This window comes from Schistocerca serialis, chromosome 2 (genome assembly GCF_023864345.2).
Source record: "Schistocerca serialis cubense isolate TAMUIC-IGC-003099 chromosome 2, iqSchSeri2.2, whole genome shotgun sequence".
NCBI lineage: Eukaryota > Metazoa > Arthropoda > Insecta > Orthoptera > Acrididae > Schistocerca > Schistocerca serialis.
The window spans coordinates 663,464,259-663,486,679 of NC_064639.1; the positions used below are offsets into that span (position 1 = coordinate 663,464,259).

The 22,421-nt window shown below is 43.7% G+C and overlaps 1 protein-coding gene across 1 annotated transcript in view; it reads left to right on the top strand.

Moving 5' to 3' along the window:
* Nucleotides 1-22,421, top strand: part of LOC126457743 (tyrosine aminotransferase) — a 205,346-nt gene that overhangs the window by 97,095 nt on the left and 85,830 nt on the right. Inside the window, exons 2-3 of the mRNA XM_050094290.1 lie at nt 7,710-7,814; nt 8,593-8,660. Of these exons, the coding sequence (XP_049950247.1) occupies nt 7,710-7,814; nt 8,593-8,660 (173 nt within the window). The remainder of the gene's footprint in view (nt 1-7,709; nt 7,815-8,592; nt 8,661-22,421) is intronic.

A 22,421-nucleotide genomic window follows, 5' to 3' on the forward strand; every position in this document is an offset into this window, starting at 1 on the left:
ACACTTCAAGATCGACTGAGTCGTCTTCGACGAGGATGTGTTGCTGTTGCACGACAATGCACGGCCACATGTCAGTCAAAAAACCATGGAAGCTATCACAAAACTCTGATGGACAACACTGAAACACCCACCTTACAGTCCTGACCTGGCTCCATGTGACTATCATCTCTTTGCTAAACTGAAAGACTCTCTTCGTGGAACAAGGTTTGAAGACGATGACTCCCTTGTGCACGCTGCCAAACAGTGGCTCCAACAGGTTGGTCCAGAATTTTACCGTGCGGGTATACAGGTGATGGTTCCAAGATGGCGTAAGGCAGTTGTGTGGAGAAATGAAAATATTGTTCCTAAAGGATGTATCTACACACTGTAAAACTTTTAAACATGTAGAATAAAAGATGGATTTTAAAAAAATAGTGTGCATTTCTTTTGGAGTGGCCCTCGTAGATGTGCAACGACTTCACTTCTAACGAAGGCAGCTGTTAATGAGCTGATTTAGTAGGTTACTACCGTTACACTGCTGTAAGTTATTTCTGCCTGGTCAATTGAAATGTAAAGCATTATAATTAACAGGAAAGTGGTACTTTGGAAAGAGGTTCTCCATTCTCAATAGTAATAAATAGTTGTTCTTTATCTCGTATTGCTGCTTCGGCACCCAAAGAGACCCTTTATCACGGAAAGATTTTCTGTATTCCATAAAAAGAGACTTGCTTAAAGTGAAAAATCCCTCGTGTCTACCGGTCAACAAGAATCAGTAGAAAGAAAGAAGGAAGATTAGGGTTTAGTGGTGAGTCTCAATAGAACCATAGCCTGTGAATAATATAGGACAACCAGATGTACCCGATACAATTAATTATACACTGAGATCATAAAAGTCATAGGATATCTCCCAATATTGTGTCGCACCTCCTTTTGTTCGGTGTAGTGGAGCAGCTCGACATGGCATGGACTCAACAAGTCATGCGGGCGATTTGGGTGGCCAAACCACTCGCTCGAATTATTCAGGATATCCTTCAAACCAATCGCGAACAATTGTGGTCCAGTGACATGGCACATTGTCATGGGAGCAGGAACTCCAGGAATTGTTGCAAATGGTCTCCAAATAGCCATACATAACCGTTTCCGGCCAAAGATCGGCTCAGTTGGACCAGAGCACCCAGTCCATTCCATGTAAACACAGCCCACGTCAGCGAGCAATCATCAGCATCCACAGCGCCATGCTGACTACTTGGGTACATTGCTTCGTGGGGTCTGCGCCACATTAGAATCCTACCATCAGCTTTTAACAACTGAAATCGGGACTCATCTGACCAGGCCACGGTTTTTCAATCGTCCAGGGTCCAATCAATATGGTTACAAAGCCAAGAAAGGCGCTGCAGGGAATGTTGTGCGGATAGAATAGGCACCAGCATCGGTTTTCTGCTGCCATTGCCCATTACCGCCAAATTTCGCCGCTCTGTTCTGACTGATACGTTCTTCGCACGTCCCAGATTCATTTGGGTGGTTATTTCATGCAGTGTTGCTTGTCTGTTAGCACTGACAACTGTACGCAAACGTCGCTGCACTCGATAGTTAAGTAAAGGGCGTCAGCCAATGCATTCTCTGTGGTAAGAGCGAATGCCTGAAATTTGGTATTCTCGGCACATTCTAGACACTATCGACTCGGAATACTGAATTCCCTAACGATTTCCGAAACAGAATGTCCCATGCGTCTAGCTCCAACTACCACTCCTCGCTCAAAGTCTGTCAACTCCCATCATGCGGCCATATTGACGTCGGAAACCTTTTCACATGAATCACCTAGGTGGAAATAACAGCTCCGCCAATGCACTACCCTGTTACACCTTGTGTAAGTGACCGAGCGAGGTGGCGCAGTGGTTAGCACACTGGACTCGCATTCGGGAGGACGACGGTTCAATCCCGTCTCCGGCCATCCTGATTTAGGTTTTCCGTGATTTCCCTAAATCGTTTCAGGCGAATGCCGAGATGGTTCCTTTGAAAGGGCACGGCCGATTTCCTTCCCAATCCTTCCCTAACCCGAGCTTGCGCTCCGTCTCTAATGACCTCGTTGTCGACGGGACGTTACACACTAACCACCCCCCCCCCCCCCCACCTTGTGTAAGCGATACTACCGTTATCTGTATATGTGTATATCGCTGTCCTACGACGTTGGCGACCTCAGTGTATATTCTGTATAAAAGTCACAGCACAGTTTGTCGCTGGTCGCCATAATGTCCAAGAACAAGTGTCAGTCGGTGAAAATAGGCTTCATTAATCTCGAGTAAACATAAGTATATCTTAAGTTCAGATGACTATACTTGTATTTTTGTGAATGAAAAGGAACACATTATAGTGCATCATTTGTTATCTTACAAAATAGCATTCGACAGTAGGAGTAATGTCTCACAATTGATAGTGGTTGAATCGCTGAAGCAGCACACCTAACAATTTTAAGAAAAAATCGTATAAACTCTTTTGTGAAGGGAACAAATGGTTTAGTATTACTTTTGCTGAGAAAAGACGTCTGTAGAACATACCTAAATAATTGGAAATGCTACACTTTCTACACTAATTGAAAATTTAAGAAACGCCGCTACGTGACGCCAATAAAAATCCTATGTTATTTGTAATCTTCAAGTGTAACTGTAAGTGAGCCAAAGGGTGTTAGCTTTTAATTTGTTGCGGCGTAGATTTTTTATACTGTACAGGTAGTGGATTGCACACCTGATCTAAAATAATCTTCTATTTCCTAGTTAGTGACTGTGAAATACCCGTACCTTTATTTCTCCATCAGACGACCTTTACGCCGGAAAAAACTGTTCCTATCGCCTCTGTACTCGTATTCAACCACTTCTAACGTGTAGCAAACAGTGTATCTTGTGTATGATTCTTACACAAGCACTCGTATCTTGCTCATATTTTTTTTAGAATCCATTATGCTGTCCTCGATGGCGAACATTCATCACAGACAAGGGTATCGTCAGAAGTGTCCCAGGGAAGTATGATAGGATCGCTGTTATGTTTTATTTATATAAATGATCTGGCGGACAGAACAAGCAGCAGTCTGCGACTATTTACTGGTGATGCTGTGGTGCATGGGAAGATGTCGTTGAGTGACTGTTGGAGGATACAAGATGGCTTACACAAAATTTCCAGTTGGTGACATAAAGAAGAGCTGCTCGTTTCGTCACGGGTTTGTTGAGCAAGAAATGTAGAAAAATGTAGGTTATTGCAGATGAATAGGAAAAACCAATGCATAAATGTTCCAGTATAGCATTATTAATGTGCTGCTTGACAGAGTCACGTCGATTAAATATCTGGGAGTAGCGTTACTGGAATGGAATGAGCCTGTTGGGATTGTAGTAGAGAAAGCGAATTGCAACTTCAGTTTACTGGAAGAATTTTAGAAAACTGGTTCATCTATAAGGGAGACAGCATAAAGGACGTTAGTTGCGACGCATTGTTGAGCTGTGTTCGAGTGTTTGGGATCCGCACCAGGTCGGATTGGAGGAAGACATCAAAGTAGTTCAGAGGCTGACTACTAGATTTGTTGTCCACGACATCCTTACAGCACCATTAACACTGGCAATGGTACATACAGAAGTACTCAGTTGTTGAATAAGATCTTGAATGTGGACTTTGCGAGGCAGCTATCTGAACACCTAGTAATTTGAACTGATCAGACTCACAGACCATATACTCATTCTCTACAATCAAAAAGTCAGTTTTAGTTAGCATGTGCGCTAAAAATAATAAAAACTGAGTCGTATTGCGAATTAGCGTCAATTTATTTTCTACAAGCCGTGAACTTATATCGTGACTTGCAATTTTTGATACATTCCCTACGTTGCACTCAACATACTACACAATCATACAAATACCATCAACAAACAGCAATATTTTAGAATCACCTGTCACATTAGAAGGCATGTCATTTTATGTCTCCAAGACAAAAAAGGCACACCACAAAGGAATAATCCAAATGGGACGGAAATCGGTAGATGTGATGTACATGTACAGACAAACGAATGAGTACAATTTCACAAAAATTGGAGGTTTTATTCAACAGAAAAAAACTTCACAAGTTGAGCAAGTCAATAATGCTTTGGTCCACCTCTGACCCTTGTTCAGACATTTCTTCGGTTTGTCATTGACCGATAAGAGTTGTTGGATGTCCTGCTGAGGGACATCGTGTCAAAATTCCGTCCAATTGGCGCATTAGATCATCAAAATTCCGAGATAGTTGTAGAGCACTGGCCATAATGCTTCCAAACGTTCTCAACTGTGGAGAGATCTGGCGAGCGTGCTGGCTAAGGTAGGGGTTGGTAAGCACAAAGAAGAGCTGTAGAGACTCTTGCCGTGTGCGTGCCGGCATTATCTTCCTGAAATGTAAGCCCCGGATGGCCTACCGCGAATGGCAACAAATCGGGGCGTAGAATATCGTCGATGAACCTCTGTGCTGTAAGGGTGCCTGGGACGAAAACCTGTGGGGTCCTGCCATGAAAAGAAATGGCACCACACATCATCACTGCTGGTTATCGAGCGGTATGGCTGGTGACTGTCACGTTGGTGTTCCAACGCTGTCCAGGGCGTCTCCTGACACGTCTTCGGCCTGAAATCTCATTGACTGGAGTAGAATTGTCTTCAGTGATGAGTCCCGCTTGGAACTGAGCCCCGATGACCAGGGAAGACGTGTATGGAGACGCCCCAGAGGATGGTGGAATACCAGGATGACTGTTGCCCGGCATAGAGCCCAACAACCAGCAGTGACGGTCTGGGGTACCATTCCTTTTCATAGCAAGAGCCCTTTGGCTGGCATTAGCGCCACCCTTACAGCACTTACGTACGTCGACGATATTCTGTGTAGCATTAGAGTAGCACCTGAAACCAACACGGAAATCAGACTACATTGCTTACTTTCGTTCACTTATGACATACGTGGTTATATTCTGGTGTAACCCTTCTCACTTACAAAAGTTCAGAAACGGACAGTTCGAGCAATATGTGGTGGAAGTTTGCGAATCTCTTGTCCATTTTTGTTCAGTGGCCTGGGAATTCTGACATTGGCCTCACAGTATTTATTTTCTTTAATGTCGTTTGTTGTTAACAATATGAGCTTATTCCCATGAATTAGCAGCTTTCACTCATTTAATACTAGGTAGAAATCGAATCCGCATTTGGATCGCGCCTCGTGGACTCTTGTGCAGTGAGGCGAGCAGTATTCTATTGCATCCATTTTCAGCAAGCTTCACAAGGATTCAAAAAAAATCTTAGAAGTAACCCTCACTTTGCAGACTAAACTGAAGAATTTCCTCAAGGCTCACTCCTTCGCTCTGTCGGGGAGTTCCCCGAAAAAAAAATAGCTACTTCCTGTGATAAGGTGTTTATTGTGCTAATATATTCTCACAACTTGTCATGTGCACAGGATTGGTGTGCATTTTATTTTATGTATTATTACTTTTCTGGCGTTAATTTCATATAGGCTACAGACTCGTCCATGACCACGGAGATTTGCTCCACAATTTGGTCAACATCTACATCTGTATACACACTCCTCAAGCCACCGTATGGTGCAGGGCGGAGGATGCTCTGTACCACTGCCAGCCGTAGTGGTCGAGCGGTTCTAGGCGCTTCAGTCTGGAACCGCGCGACCGCTACTGTCGCAGGTTCGAATCCTGCCTCGGGCATGGATGTGTGTGATGTCCTTAGGTTAGTTAGGTTTAAGTAGTTCTAAGTTCTAGGGGACTGATGACCTCAGATGTTAAGTCCCATAGTGCTCAGAGCCATTTGAACCCTGTACCACTACTAGTAATTTCCTTTCCTTTTCTATTTGAAAATAGATCGAGTGAAAAACGACTGTCTATATGCCGCCGTAACGAGCCCCAATCTCTCTAATTATCTTCGTGGTCCTTACGAGAAATGTACGTTGGCGGCAATTGAATGGTTTTCAGTCAGCCTCAAATGCTGGATCCCTAAATTTTCTCAATAGTGCCTCGCGAAAAGAACATTGCCTTCCCTCCAATCATTCCCATCTGTGTTCCCGATGCATCTCCGTAATACTTGTGTGTTGTTCAAACAGCACATACGTACATCGACGATACTTCGTGACCCGTTTCGTTGCCCTTCATGGCTAGTCATCCTGGGCTTACATTTCAGCAAGATAATACCCGCCCGCACACGGCGTCTATAAGGAGCGTGAACAGCATCAGATATTGAGGGATCATTGTAAGGGACACGGAGATGACGGTTATTCGTGTGAGAGAGCGTTATCAGCACTTGATAAGAGTTTGAAAAGGAGCGTCATTGTGGATCCCAATTTGGCTGGGAGGTCGAATCGTGCAGTATCCAGGTTTGTGAGGCATTCGGATGTGACAGTGGCCTGATGTTGGACTGCGTGGTAGCGTGAGGGCAGGCATACTCGTCGTCACATTTCCAGTCGACCATGTGTGAACACACAAGGGAAGATCGCCGCATTGTGCATCAAGCATATCGTAACCCCTTCATATCTGCATATACCATCTGAGACCAAGTAATGGACTCTTTGCAACAATCTGTTTCATCGGAGATTAGCAGCAGCCGGACTGGGGAATTACTGTCCGAGGCATAGGCTGTCGTTAACACCACAACGAAAACGGCTGCATTTCGAGCGGTGCAGCGAATGGGATGCATAGGTGCTGACGAATGGCGTCGCATTGAGTTCAGCGATGAATCGTGATTGTACACTATCCTGGATGGCAATGACTGACGAGTATGACGGTAACCTAGCATGAGGTCCCATTCTTTCAATGATTTGGGGAGTTAGCCGTGTTATTCTTGACATCATGGTGTGAGTAGCCATCGGGTATGACTTGAGGTCATGGCTCGTAGTGAGTAGCGGAGCTCCTGACGTCACAGCGGTACGTCACAGATATCCTGCGTCCTCACGCGTTACGAATCACGTGATAATCTTGTAGTGCCATTTTTCAACAGGACAACACTCAATCACATGTGGCACGTGTCTCTATGAATTGTATGCGTAATGCTGAAGTACTCCCGTGGCCGGCAAGAGCCCCAGATATGTCCTTGATAGGACGTGAATGGACCTGTTCGAACGTCAGCTTTGCCCCAATCCCAGTATCCAGGATATCAAGAACCAGTTATAGCTGTTGGGGGCCAGCTTGGGGAGTGTGTGGATCCAAGTCAGAATAGCTGCGATGGCAAACTGATAAGTGGGCTCATACTGCCAAGTTCTTTATAAATTTGACTTGATTTTGCAATCGAGGAAATATCAAACCGTCAAGTCTCATTTCGTTTCTTCCTTCCCTTCTGAGTGCTTCAGTTTCTTTTGTGAGTGCTTCAGTTTCTTTTGTCACGACGTATATACGCAGAAGGGGAGGAAGAAACGAAATGAGACTTGACGGTTTGATATTTCCTCGATTACAAAATCAAGTCAAATTTATAAAGAACTTGGCAGTATGAGCCCACTTATCAGTTTGCCATCGCAGCTATTCTGACTTGGATCCACACACTCCCCAAGCTGGCCCCCAACAGCTATAACTGGTTCTTGATATCCTGGATACTGGGATTGGGGCAAAGCTGACGTTCGAACAGGTCCATTCGCGTCCTATATATATATATATCAGAGTACCATTTACATAATATGGTATTTCATCGAATGTACACCAGACAAACAGATTCATTTTAAAGCAAATAAAAAATAACCTTTGTTGCAGGTGACCCTACGACATTCGGCAACCTTCGGCCGGCACCAGAAGTGGTGAAGGCGCTACACGATAGCATCGACTCCGGCAGCTACCACGGTTACGGCCCTTCTGTCGGTTAGTATCGCCACTGCTGTTTACCTCTAATGTACCACAGTTCACCCATTAACTGGTCTGCATGGGACCTTTTACCTTAACAACCAAGTAGTGGCCGTTGTAGAGGCACAAAGGCAGGGGCGGTTTGTGACGGTAACGATACGTATAACATTACTCGATGGCCAAAAAAATTTTGACCCGAAGAGTGTTTATAATTCTAGTACGAAATATGTTACCCTACTTACATTTAGTTAACATGCTGCTCTCATACGCAACTGTGTCTACCCCTGTGTCTTTGTTGGTTTGATTAAGTTGATACAAAACATAGAAAACACTTTTCGAGCCAATTCTATTTTGGCCATCTTGAAGTTCAACTGTTATTATCTGCCACTAAACCCTCAACTTTCGTTTACTGTAGACACGAAGGAAGACAACGTACACGATATTTTTCTTTTATTATAAGTAGAATGGACAAAATGACATCAAAAAGAGGAAGATTGGACTGTAGAACTGTCAAGGGCTCTGTTGTTTGCGTATCACGGACAATGTATTCAAAATATTTGCTATCATCCTTGGCTACAAATTCGATGAAACAAAGTGATTGCTGGTTCTTATTACATCTAGAAATAAGTTATAGCCTTTGTGACTGGAATAGTAGGTGTGAAGAATATGGAAACCACAAAAATGTGTTTGAAACAACGAAACCCACCTGCCCGCCTATAAAGTACCTACTATAAAGTCTGACGCTCACTGTCCAACGGATGCTGTGTGGCACTAATAGAAATATTCTTATACGCAGGTCATCTGGAGGCACGCGAAGCAGTGGCGAGGTATTCTTCGACAGAGAAAGTGCACGTTGAGGCCAAGGTAACCAGAACAGCATAGCTCATTTGAATGCAACACCGACTTCAAAAACAAAAGCTTCGCTTTGATGTTATGGAAAGTTCATCTTGTCCATAACTGGAAAAGCTTCCAAGGCAATGGATGTAACCACAGTTGTTAACGGAAGTATGTCCGGATGTCACGGCGTATCGCTAGGTAGCTGTGAACGAGTGGTGTCGGGCGTCATAGTGGTTGTCTCACGGTGGTGGTTGCGCTGGTGGCGGTGGTTGTGGTGTGCAGACAGTGGTGACAGTAATGCAGTTTAAATATTAGTTAGGATACTAACCTTTTCTGGCATACAGTTAAATGTAACTTGAGGTGTCTAATCAAATCAATGTGCTTGATGAGTGAGTCTGAGACTACCAACTGCTGCCTGTTGCAAGGAATTTTTTGCGGCCATTGAGTGAAATTTCCCTGTGACAGTTTTCTGTGTGTGAGAGAAATGTCCAAAGGTGTCGTTGCTTGTTTTCCAAGTTGAGCTCTAGATTCTCTCATTCCTAGTACGATTAATCGATTTACGTATTACCGACAAGTAAAGGGATGTCTCAGTCAAAAGGACCATATTTGAAGAATACTATAATGTTCAAGCCGACCATAATCTTGATGATTGTTTTACACTCGTTTATGGTTTTACTTTCCGTTAAACGAGCAGTGGTAAGAGTAGAGTATTTGACGTCTATCAGCTGTGGCATCTCTCTCTCTCTCTCTCTCTCTCTCTCTCTCTCTCTCTCTCTTCTGTCTTTCTCTTTTCAGGAAGGAGAATTAGAGTTTAACGACTTTTTCATATCAGCCTCGGGAGAGAGTACCAACACAGTTGAACAAAATGGGGAAGGAAATCGATCATGACATTTTCCAGAGCACAACCTCTATATTTGCCTTATGAAAGTGAGGGAAACGAAAGAAAGCTTAAAATTTGCTGGTCTGGTAAGTTAAACCCCAACAGAAGCACGTCTAACATTGTACTGCTATCTATAAACCTAACATATAATAATTAAGCTCTGTTGTTTGTGTTGTTATGGACGAGTATGGAATGCAACGGGTAGGAAGAGTAAAGTCACAGCCCAATACTTGGGCTTCTTCTCCAGATTGACACAGAAGGGACAGCAAAGCATAACGTCTCCATCCGACTGACAAATCATCATTAACATTGCCAGATGCCATCACTTCACAAGACTCATCGAAAAGGTTTCAGATTTAACTCAAGAGAGTTGAGCATAGTCTAACAATTGTAACTACCTTTCCCCTCCATTCTGCCCAAATTCTGGGGAGGAAGATTTCTCCAGTCACCAGGATTCAAACTCTAAGAGAACGGAAGCACTTCATCGTAATCCAGTACTGTGGTTTTATGTGACACTTCTTTTATGTGAAACACCGTGGAAAGACTGACGATTCTTTTAATGACGTATCCATTAGAGGCAGGCTGTATAGAAGTCTTAGAAATCAGACATTGAACGGGCTAACAACTAATGCAAAAATTGAGCAAAATAATTTTATGCTTGTGAGAAAAAACAACCTGCTCTTTTTGTACCGTAATGGGCCAAGAGATAGCTTGCGGTATAAGGAAGTGAATCAATCCTTAATAGAATCGACCAGACCGTTGGTTTAGTACGGTATAGGCGCGCTTTTCGTTACTGGCATTTCGAACATCCGCCTGGCCAAGTATCAGGCTGCCTCCCCACTTCCATATCAGATACATAATGCTTATGCAGTTGAATTATGAAAGACACAGGGTACAAAATACCTGATTCGCAGTACTTTCGTTCCTTCCAGTCTTAGGTTAAGGTGACGTAGCGATTTGAAACACTTTTAAGCACGAAAACGTATTACATATGCTACGTCCAGTACGAGCGGATGGCTATCATTTATGGACCCGAAAATGTGAGAATCTCCACCAACAAAGAGGAGAAGAGAGACTGTTTTTCAAAACATTAACTGACAAAAGGTAATAAACCTACAAACTCACTCTATATTTCAAAACAATAGGGCACTGGCAGGAAGCTCTCCCTTAAGAAAGTTGACAAAACGATTGTCAGACTTTAACGTCTTATAGATGTGGAAAGTCATTTGAGAGCCCTACAGGAAAGTATCGTCGCTGCATGAATGAAATTCTGAACAACGTAAATAATAATTCCACTTAGTGTGCTGAATAGCGTTAAATGTGTGTAATTAGAACTCGCCGGAGCAGAAAGAACCCGATAGTATCCGATTACAACGTTGGTAGCAAAGTTCGCAAACACGTCACATCATTAAATATTTTGGGGTAGTACTGAGGAGCTACATGAAATGAGACAAACACGTAAATTCAGAATAGGAAAGGGGAATGGAGTAGTCAGATCTGTTGGAAGAGCACTGAGAAAGTAGATAACCACATCAGTAAATTCAACCACTACTACTACTAATACTACTACTATCGACGTGATAGTTGCCAGTAACAAAAGGTTCCACTGTCGTTATAAAATATAGTAATCTAAATTATATTCCGAATGTATTCTACGTCTGATACCTGTGTGGCGATGCAACTGTTTAGCTGCATGATTAGGAAACCATTACATTTTATTTTAAATCCTTAACACTGTTGTGCTATTCTCCATCCTTCTTCTCTGCCTAAGTTTAACCTATACGTTTCGGGCAAGAGAACTCAGAACATCGTTAGGACTGTATGTTAATCTATTTGGGAATAACCGTTTGTGTGATTGATACTAAATGTGTACAAGACTTGAGTTTGGTAACTGACTCTAGGTTCAGGATATTCGAGGTGCTAACTCTGTTCAAAGTTGACGCAAGTCGGATAATGACAGGAAAGCAAAATTTTCCAAACGTTGTGTTGTAGGTAGAGACACGAATGTAGCAGGGAGAAGGGTAGCACAGGTTTTCTAAATTTGTGTTTTCTGAAGCACACACTATGAAATACATATACACAAAGACATATGCAGGGTGAGTCACCTAACATTACCGCTGGATATATTTCGTAAACCACATCAAATACTGACGAATCGATTCCACAGACCGAAAGTGAGCAGAGGGGCTAGTGTAACTGGTTAATACAAACCATAAAAAAATGCACGGAAGTTTGTTTTTTAACACAAACCTACGCTTTTTTAAATGGAACCCCGTTAGTTTTGTTAGCACATCTGAACATATAAACAAATACGTAATCAGTGCCGTTTGTTGCATTTTAAAATGTTAGTTACATCCGGAGATATTGTAACCTAAAGTTGACGCTTGAGTACCACTCCTCCGCTGTTCGATCGTGTGTATCGGAGAGCACCGAATTACGTAGGGATCCAAAGGGAACTGTGATGGACCTTAGGTACAGAAGAGACTGGAACAGCACATTACGTCCACATGCTAACACTTTTTTATTGGTCTTTTTCACTGAGGCACATGTACATTGCCATGAGGGGTGAGGTACACGTACACACGTGGTTTCCGTTTTCAATTACGGAGTGGAATAGAGTGTGTCCCGACATGTCAGGCCAATAGATGTTCAATGTGGTGGCCATCATTTGCTGCCCAAAATTGCAATCTCTGGCGTAATGAATGTCGTACACGCCGCAGTACATCTGGTGTAATGTCGCCGCAGGCTGCCACAATACGTTGTTTCATATTCTCTGGGGCTGTAGGCACATCACGGTACGCATTCTCCTTTAACGTGCCCCACAGAAGCAAGTCCAAAGGTGTAAGATCAGGAGAACGGGCTGGCCAATTTATGCGTCCTCCACGTCCTATGAAACGCCCGTCGAACAGCCTGTCAAGGATCAGCCTAGTGTTAATTGCGGAATGTGCAGGTGCACCACCATGCTGATACCACATACGTCGACGTGTTTCCACTGGGACACACTCTATTCCACTTCGTAATTGAAAACGGAAACCACGCGTGTACGCTTACCTCACCCCTCATGGCAATGGACATGTGCGTCAGTGAAAAAGACCAATAAAAAGGTGTTAGCATGTGGACGTAATGTGCTGTTCCAGTCTCTTCTGTACCTAAGGTCCATCACCGTTCCCTTTGGATCCCTACGTAATTCGGTGCTCTCCGATACACACGATCGAACAGCGGAGGAGTGGTACTCAAGCGTGAACTCTAGGTTACAATATCTCCGGATGTAATTAACATTTTACAATGCAACAAACGGCACTGATTACGTATTTGTTTATATGTTCAGATGTGCTAACAAAACTAACGGGGTTCCATTTAAAAAAACGTAGGTTTGTGTTAAAAAACATACTTCCGTGCATTTTTTTATGGTTTGTATTAACCAGTTACACTAGCCCCTTTCCTCACGTTCGGTCTGTGGAATCGATTCGTCAGTATCTGATGTGGTTTACGACATATATCCAGCGGAAACGTTAGGTGACTCACCCTGTATAACTTATTGCGTTCTAACCTCCTTTGTGTTTTCGTAAATGAAATTCTCCCTCTATCTTCAAATTACCAAAAATAAACGAATCTTCCACTTTCTTATCCATATCGTTTCTTAAACCAGAGCTGCTTACGACTAAATTATGGAAAAGTGATTATTTGTAGCCAATTGTTAACGTTGCAAAATTTTCGAACTAGTAACAACAATTACGTACCGTTGCTTTCGATGTCGACGTCATTAGGAATGGAGCACGAGCTCCGATGAGGAACGTTGAGGTAATGGTCTATTGAAGGAAGGAACTCTGCATTCTCACGAATAATTTAGCAAAAGCACAGAAAACCTAAAACAACATAAGTGGTCGGACTCTCGAACCTCTCTCGTCCCAAACATAGTTTTAGTGTCTTAGCTGTTTGCCACGTATGCTATAGACAAACAATCAAGTGATCCTTTTTCCTGCACTAAAATAAGAAAATAGATGGTTGTGTTGATGCAGTCACAATCTCATTATAGTCACTTGAAAACTGCAATGGGTATTACCCTCAACAGTCTTTTTTACCTATGTTGCAATGAAACTGAAATCAATCAGTTTATCCCAGCGAGTATTTGGATCGCTCCGGGAGCTGTGTATCGGTAGTCTAATGGTACCAAATGGTATAGCATGATTGAGGTGCCCCTATCTATGGGTTTTACGCAACCTGAAACGCGTTCAGAACCACGCGCAAGATTTTCATATTCTCTCGCTCGCTATGCATAAACTATTAGTCCTTAAAAAATATGAACAGGACCTTTGCGTGGGAAATATAATGTAGTTAAATTGTGTACTTGAATACATTTTCGCTGGTGACCACAGTTATCAGGTTATTCAAGAAATAGCATTTGAAGGTCACTTTTGTATGTTTTTCTTGAATAATTCGAAAACTACGGCCTCTAGTGAAAACGTTTCCCTCTAAAACGGTTCTGTTCATTTTTTTCTGTAGGTCTAATCGTTAATTTGTACCGAGTGAGGTAATATGGAAACCTTGGTCATGGTGTTTGTAGGCATTGTAAGGTGCATAATACCCATAGATAGAGGCAGACAAATATTGAACTATGGCGACTGTTCGAGGAAAACGAGAAATACTGGTTTGCGTCGTAGTCTTGGCATCATCATCCATTTCAGATGATTACTTGTTAAAGTCTTTATGCCGGCCGCGGTGGTCTCGCGGTTCTAGGCGCGCAGTCCGGAACCGTGCGACTGCTACGGTCGCAGGTTCGAATCCTGCCTCGGGCATGGATGTGTGTGATGTCCTTAGGTTAGTTAGGTGTAAGTAGTTCTAGGTCTAGTGGACTGATGACCACAGCTGTTAAGTCCCATAGTGCTCAGAGCCATTTTTTTGAAAGTCTTTATAACGTGGACTTTAGCGACCTCATTTGGATTAAAGCAAAAGAAATTGTTGTTTACCTAATGTGGATTAACACAAAAGAAACTTTTGTTTATGTAACTTTCGTGGTATATTTTTGTTCAGAAGGGAAAGACAAATTCGAAATGATACAGCAATACAGAGGCAGGATGAAATAAATTTGAATTCGAAACACAGTTTGCTTTTAGTACAGATTTTTACAATCAACAAAAATCGTGCTTACAGTGCACCCTCTCTGGAGGACGGAACCAACGACGTTTTTCGTAGAAGCACCTGCCCCACAAGCACTGCATCATGTCCAGTAGTAATAGATTTCAGTCACGTCTTGCACTAGTCAGGAAACTGAATTATTGTTAACAGGTAGACAAATTTCTTGTGGATCAGAAGCTTCATGTCTTTCTATAAAATAGAAAAACAACACGAAAACAGCGATAAATATAGAACACAGTTAGCGAATGACATGAAAGATGAGCCTATTGTTAGCACGGCATTGTTACAACACTCGTGATGATGTGGCTGGTGCACACATTTGTATGGAACAGAGAATGGGGAAAGAAAGGGATGGGATGTGGGGGGGGGGGGGGGGGGGTGCGGGAATTCATGACTTCCAGCCGCACAGGACATTGTGGTAATGAAATGGCAAAAGTTGAAAAATCAGCGCCGGACCGCGCCTCGAACCCGGATTTACCGTGCATCACGAGCAGCTGCCTTAACTGCTTCTGCCATCCGAATGGGGTCCCTGACCGACGAAGATTTCGAACTTCTCGCACGATGCAATGCAGCGTTCGTAATATGTTAACCCCTTACTCGCAATTTTTTAATTACCGTAGGATTTCGGACTCTATTAGTGCACTCGCGCTGTAACAAACGTCAAGGAGCCGTATATTTCAGCAGTGTCTTTCGCCATTGCATTACCACAATGCCCTGAGCGACTGGAAGTCACGAAGTCCCACACATCCCTTCCATTTCTTTCCCCATTCTCTACTTCAAATAAATGTACGCACCAGGCGTGTCATCAGGAGTAGTGTCTGTTCCGTTCTGGGGTCAGACGAATTTCTACCGGCAGCCGCGGCCAGAATTTACGAGGCGCGTAAGACACACAATGCGACGTACTGCTCTGCAGATATACTCGGAAATGTTTATTGGCGGAGCCCGGTAAATTCTCTGCACTGGTACACTTGTAAAATCTGTCTACACAGGGGTCGACATCCTCTCTTTGACCTGTGAACCAATGGCAAACGTCTTACCTATTGCAAAGTCAATAATTAAACGCCCTATGGAGGCCCAGATACTCTGGGAAGAGTCCGAGATCCGACCACTACGCTGATCTAACATTTTACTCGTTGTACACCTCCTCCAGTGGCTCCTAGAAACTTTCGCTAATAATCTTCACAACAAAAATTAAGAATACATTTGAAAGTGAATACGGAAAATTTTACACGAAACACCAGACATTTCTACGGAAGCGAATATAATTTATTGGCTTCAAACAGACCTCGTAAAGTCCACCTCGTTGACTAAACACCTCCGCGCAACAAACTACTTGTCTCTACAATCTAATTTGATGTCTCGTCTGTAAAATGTGTGAATATTCGCAAACTGCCAACATACGCGACCGAATATGACTCAACTATAAAACCACGCCCATTCAACGGAAGGAACTTTCGGATTCTCTCTGTTTTCCATACTGGAAGATAAAACTTGGCTGATCACGTAAGACCGCCTACTCTCGACATCAGAAATACACCTCGAAAGCACCATCTCGCAATGTTGTTTGTTATTCAGTGAATGCAACTCATTGCCACGATCGCTAGTGGAGAACGAGAAAGAAATTCATAGTTCCGAATACAAACAACCATCAGCTGCATAAGGGAGTGACGACAATGAAAATTTGTGCCGGGCCAGGATTCCCCACTTTACTCGAGCGGTCGCTTTAACCTCTTTGGCTATCCGTGCATGTCTCATGGCCAGACCCAAACTTCTACATGTCGCCGTTCCTGTATCACAACTTGTACTCGTACACACATTATGTAGTTCCCGTGCAGGGAAGGACATTTTAATTGAAACTTGTTGCCTAGTATCGGGGGTGATATGATATTGTAGTGCCTCTGATGTTAAGAAGAACTATGCAATGTTCCTTCAGATATGCACGCCTGGATTTCCAACCGGAGTCAGTTTTTCCCCTGAAACCCTCTACAATCTCCAGTGTTTTTCGGTACAGAGGAGAAAAATAAATTGCAGATGGAAACTGTCACCCACCAAGGCAACAGAACATCGCATATATAGGAGGCAAAGCCTGCAGCATCTGGCTCTATCGCCTCCACTGGCGATCGTCTCAATCAGTCGGGATCACTGAGTAGCAAACAACATTGCAAGACGTTCCGCTTATGGTCCGTCAGTGTACAAAGTGGCCTAGTGGCCGGCGCCGGCTTCTATAACTTCGACGCTCTGTAGCGTTGTTGGGTGACGTTTTTGGACATGGGTTCCTATCCTCGATTTGTTCCTCCAGACACACTCCACAGCCCCTTGCAGTTTATGCCAACAAAAAATGGCTCTGAGCACTATGGGACTTAACTACTGTGGTCATCAGTCCCCTAGAACTTAGAACTACTTAAACCTAACTAACCTAAGGACATCACACACATCCATGCCCGAGGCAGGATTCGAACCTGCGATCGTAGCGGTCACGTGGTTCCAGACTGTAGCGCCTATAACCGCACGGCCACTCCGACCGGCCTTATCCCAACATTTTGGGGACATACTGTGTATTAGAAGTGACCATACGACTCTTTGAAGACTACACTGCTGGCCATTAAGACAGTAACATCATGAAGACAGCGTACAACAAACGTCAAATTGACATGAAGTACATTTTTTGTACATGAGAAAGGTTAACCATTTCAGCACAACTGCACGTAGCAAGTAAGAGTAACGATATCTGCAGTGCGTCCACAAGAAAGAATATGGAATTGATTTCTAATTCAGGAAATGCGTTATTTTTTGTGGGGAAGATCGTGTTATGGCTCCCGTATGAAGGATAAACGTAGAAAACGAGAAACATAGAAACATCTACTAGTATTTGTTGGAATCCGAAGCTTATCATCATGGCCTGTCGAGATTGCAGTTCATCATTCCACGATCAAGCTGCATGCGTTGGTCGGCTTCCCACGACTGTCATGGCAACATGAAATCGATTGGTTAAGGAAGGCCATACTCAGCGGCATGTGGGATCTCAACATCATCATCAGACTAGCGACATGGAGGACAAACAGGCTTCCAAACGGACAGTGCGACAACGTCTGGAACACTACCGACTGTCAGCATGGCGACCATTGTTGTATCTTCCCTCGACGCTGCAGTAGTGACGGGCGCGCCGATAGTGCTGCGCCCAACAATACTGGACACACAAGTGGAATTATGTCAAAATCAATTTTTTGTCAAAATTAACTCTCCACGTTCAATCTCAAAAGTAACTAACGCCCGCGACCGTTACAGTGTTATGTAAAGCAAACCTGATTTGCGTCCTCTTAATGGCGCTACTTAGCATTACTCTTACGCGACTGGCGCGAAATTTAACAGACATCATTTTTCAGATGTAGAAACATGCCGTCCAAATTTCATTTGTGTCGCACAACTCCTTCTTGGTGTTGCATTTTTTTCTCTTCGGTATGTGTAGACAAGAAGAATATATGTGTAGAATGTTAATAACGTTTGTTTTATTTAAAAAGCTTTAAGAGTTTTCACATAAAAAATTCGGAGGCATTACTTTTCAGCACGCCCTCATATAATTTCGTTATTTGCTGTCCTTCCTGATGTTGCAGTTTTAATAGCTAGCAGAGTATTTAGAGGTGGGCTAAACTGTGACGTTCCAGTATTAGTGATTTCTGTGAACGCTACGTTTGCGTAACTGCTTTTAGGCACGATTTCTCACAGTTTAAAATCACAGTTCACAAATTCACAATTTATATCCCTCCGCACTCTATCAGCGTTACAATGCTATTGCTGTGACTTCTGCGATTTATTACCGAAAATGTTACAGTGTGATTAGTCGTTAGTAGCAGCTAACAGGCACTGGCAAGCATATCCGCTAACCGGTACTCCTCGCCAGGTGAACTGTGTCAGTGCAAGTGATATGTTGACGCCTGTGAAGAGTGCAAACTGATTATTTCAACAATATGTAATTGAATTCATCATGCAGTTTGAAAGGGCTGCTAAGCAAATGTGAAATATATGTGAATGAATAATGAAACTTACATTCTCCTCTTGTTAAAGCCGTTCCATACCCGTAAATTTTCTGCCAAGTAGTTGATAAAGACATGGTTACGTGTTTTAAGGCTGACGATATGGAAGTGAAGAGAGTAGTAAGTACACTACTGGCCATTGAAATTGCTACACCACGAAGATGACGTGCTACAGACGTGAAATTTAACCGACAGGAAGAAGATGCTGTGTTATTCAAATGATTAGCTTTTCAGAGCATTCACACAAGGTTGGCGCCGGTGGCGTCACCTACAATGTGCTGACGTGAGGAAAGTTTCCAACCGATTTCTCATACACAAACAGCAGTTGACCGGAGTTGCCTGGTAAAAGTTGTTGTCATGCCTCATGTAAGGAGGAGAAAGCCATCACGTTTCTGACTTTGATAAAGGTCGGATTGTAGCCTATCGCGATTGCGGTTTATCGTATCGCGGCACTGCTACTAGCGTTGGTCGAGATCCAATGACTGTTAGCAGAATATGGAATCGGTTGGCTCAGGAAGGTAATACGGAACGCCGCGCTGGATCCCAACGGCCTCGTATCACTAGCAGTCGAGATGACAGGCATCTTATCCGCATGGCTGTAACGGATCGTGCAGCCACGGCTCGATCCCAGAGTCAACAGATGGGGACGTTTGCAAGACAACAACCATCTGCACGAACAGTTCGACGACGTTCGCAGCAGCATGGACTATCAGCTCGGACATCATGGCTGCGGTTACCCTTGACGCTGCATCACAGACAGAAGAACCCGCGATGGTGTACTCAACGACGAACCTGGGTGCACGAATGGCAAAACGTCATTTTTTCGGATGAATCCAGGTTCTGTTTACAGCACCGTGATGGTCGCATCCGTGTTTGGCGACATCGCGGTGAACGCACATTGGAAGCGTGTATTCGTCATCGCCATACTGGCGTATCAACCGGCGTGATTGTATGGGGTGCCATTGGTTACACGTCTCGTTCACCTCTTGTTCGCATTGACGGCACTTTGAACAGTGGACGTTACATTTCAGATCTATTGCGACGCATGGCTCTACCCTTCATTCGATCCCTACGAAACCCTACATTTCAGCAGGGTAATGCACGACCGCATGTTGCAGGTCCTGTACGGGCCTTTCTGGATACAGAAAATGTTCGACTGCTGCCCCGGCCAGCACATTCTCCAGATCTCTCACTAATTGAAAACGTCTGGTCAATGGTGGCCGAGCAACTGGCTCGTCACAATACGACAGTCACTACTCTTGATGAACTGTGGTATCGCGTTGAAACTGCATGGGCAGCTGTACCTGTACACGCCGTCCAAGCTCTGTTTGACTCAATGCCCAGGCGTATCAAGGCCGTTATTACGGCCAGAGGTGGTTGTTCTGGATACTGATTTCTGAGGATCTATGCACCCAAATTTCGTGAAAATGTAATCACATGTCAGTTCTAGTATAATTAATTTGTCCAATGAATACCCGTTAATCATCTGCATTTCTTCTTGGTAGTAGCAATTTTAATGGCCAGTAGTGTATATATCTTCCAGTTAAGAGTTGACGTCGGGAGTAATTAAGTGCACTACGCGAAGATACACACAAAAATTTACCTGTATGTTGTACACTACGCAAAGATCACTTTTTCGATACCTTGTAACTGTCTCCCACTCCGACGCATAAGTTTGAAATTTGGCTCAAAGGTGCTTACAACCTTCCCCTGTAATGGGGCAAAAGAGTGGCGCTTTCTGTCACCCTCGGGCTCGGCGACGTTTAAAAACAACTAGGTGTCGACATATGCACAAAGAATGGCCACAGCTCTGAAGTTCATGTGAGGTGTAACGTGGGTTAATGATGTCGCATTGGCGCCAAATTTTACCACAATTCTGGCCAACGCAACCGTGGACATGTCATACCAAAATGAGTTCGTCACAGCCCCTCTTAGCAACATTTGACCCCTCTGTTTGACGCCTCTGCGATGGAGGTCAGAACCGCGATGCCTAGCATTGAAATCATTCGCTTTTCTTACAAGTGGCTGAGGAGACACACCGTCGCTCTGAATCGTCACGAAAAGGCATAGGGGCGTCATAAAGAGCGTCAGTTAAACCACCCTTTCCCTTGGGGAGGTGAATATGAGGGAATGTGACGACATTTCCATCGTGTGACACGACCAAGCTGACGTTGGACAGAATTGTGGTAAAATTTGGTGCCAATGTGACATCATAAACCGTTTTACAGTTCACATGAACTTTTGAGCTGTGCCCTTCTTTTCGCATGTGTCGACATCTTGCTGTTCGAAGCGTCGCCAAGCCTGAGGATCCCTTCGTAGGGCCCCACGCTTTTGCACCATTACAGAGAAGGCTGTAGACACCTTTGAACCAAATTTCAAACTTATGCTTCGGAATGGGAGACAATTACAGGGTTTCGAAAATGTGATTCCTTAGTTTTATTTCGCAGTGCTGTAATGAAAAAAATATCCATGTGGTGAATACACTACTGTTAAACATTTGGCAAAAGTTACGTATCCCCCCCCCCCTTTCCTTTTTTCGTGATTTATTTACGATATGTGTGTACAATGCGCGTCAAAATATTCGTCGAAGCCTTGTCCATTATGTAATAAACGTTTTCTGACTTTAACTTAACTGTTGTAGTTTTTGTGATGAAAAGTGTGTTATGTGTGTTTATACAGGGTTCAATGGCTCTGAGCACTATGGGACTTAACATCTTAGGTCATCAGTCCCCTAGAACTTAGAACTACTTAAACCTAACTAACCTAAGGACATCACACAACACTCAGCCATCACGAGGCAGAGAAAATCCCTGACCCCGCCGGGAATCGAACCCGGGAACCCGGGCGTGGGAAGCGAGAACGCTACCGCACGTATACAGGGTGGTCCAAAAGTCCGGAAACACCCCCATAAAATTCAAATGAAGTAGCAAACAAGGAAACAGAATCCCTACACACCTGGAACGGGAAGGGGGAAACTTTATAGGCTATGCCATCAACATAGCGGTCATCTTGAAAGCCGCCATCTTGGATTCATCTCCAAAATTTCAAATGGGAATGTGGTCATGTGACATATCAAGCAGATAGAGAATTTCACCATAAAAACAATGCCGTTGTTTTTTTAAACATAGCTTTATTCATTCTCGGATTATAGCCAATTACTTGCGGCAGCAGTGGGACGCTCGGCAGCATGTGTGTTACGTGCCGAAGAGACATTACGCCGATGTTACATAGTCTCAAAAATGGTTCAAATGGCTCTGAGCACTATACGACTTAACTTCTGAGGTCATCAGTCGCCTAGAACTTAGAACTAAATAAACCTAACTAACCTAAGGACAACACACAGCCATGCCCGAGGCAGGATTCGAACCTGCGACCGTAGCGGTCTCGCGGTTCCAGACTGAAGCGCCTTTAACCGCACGGCCACACCGGCCGGCTACATAGTCTCGAGAGACCACCAACAGTCATAGGAATGGCTCGGTATGTTGTCCATTGTGTTAGATTCTTAATGCTATCCTCCGAACCCAGCCCTGATGAACTTTGACCAACACATCTGGCTGAATTTGACCTTATGCGTCAACAATGCGCTGCTTTAGATGATACAAATCCGTATTTTCACAGAATAAACCAGTGCTTTGACATGACTCCAAAGATAAAAATCCAAAGGAGTCAAATCGGTGAACGTGGTGGCCACTCCACAACACCCCTACGATCAATCCACTTTTGAGGGAACTGCACATACAG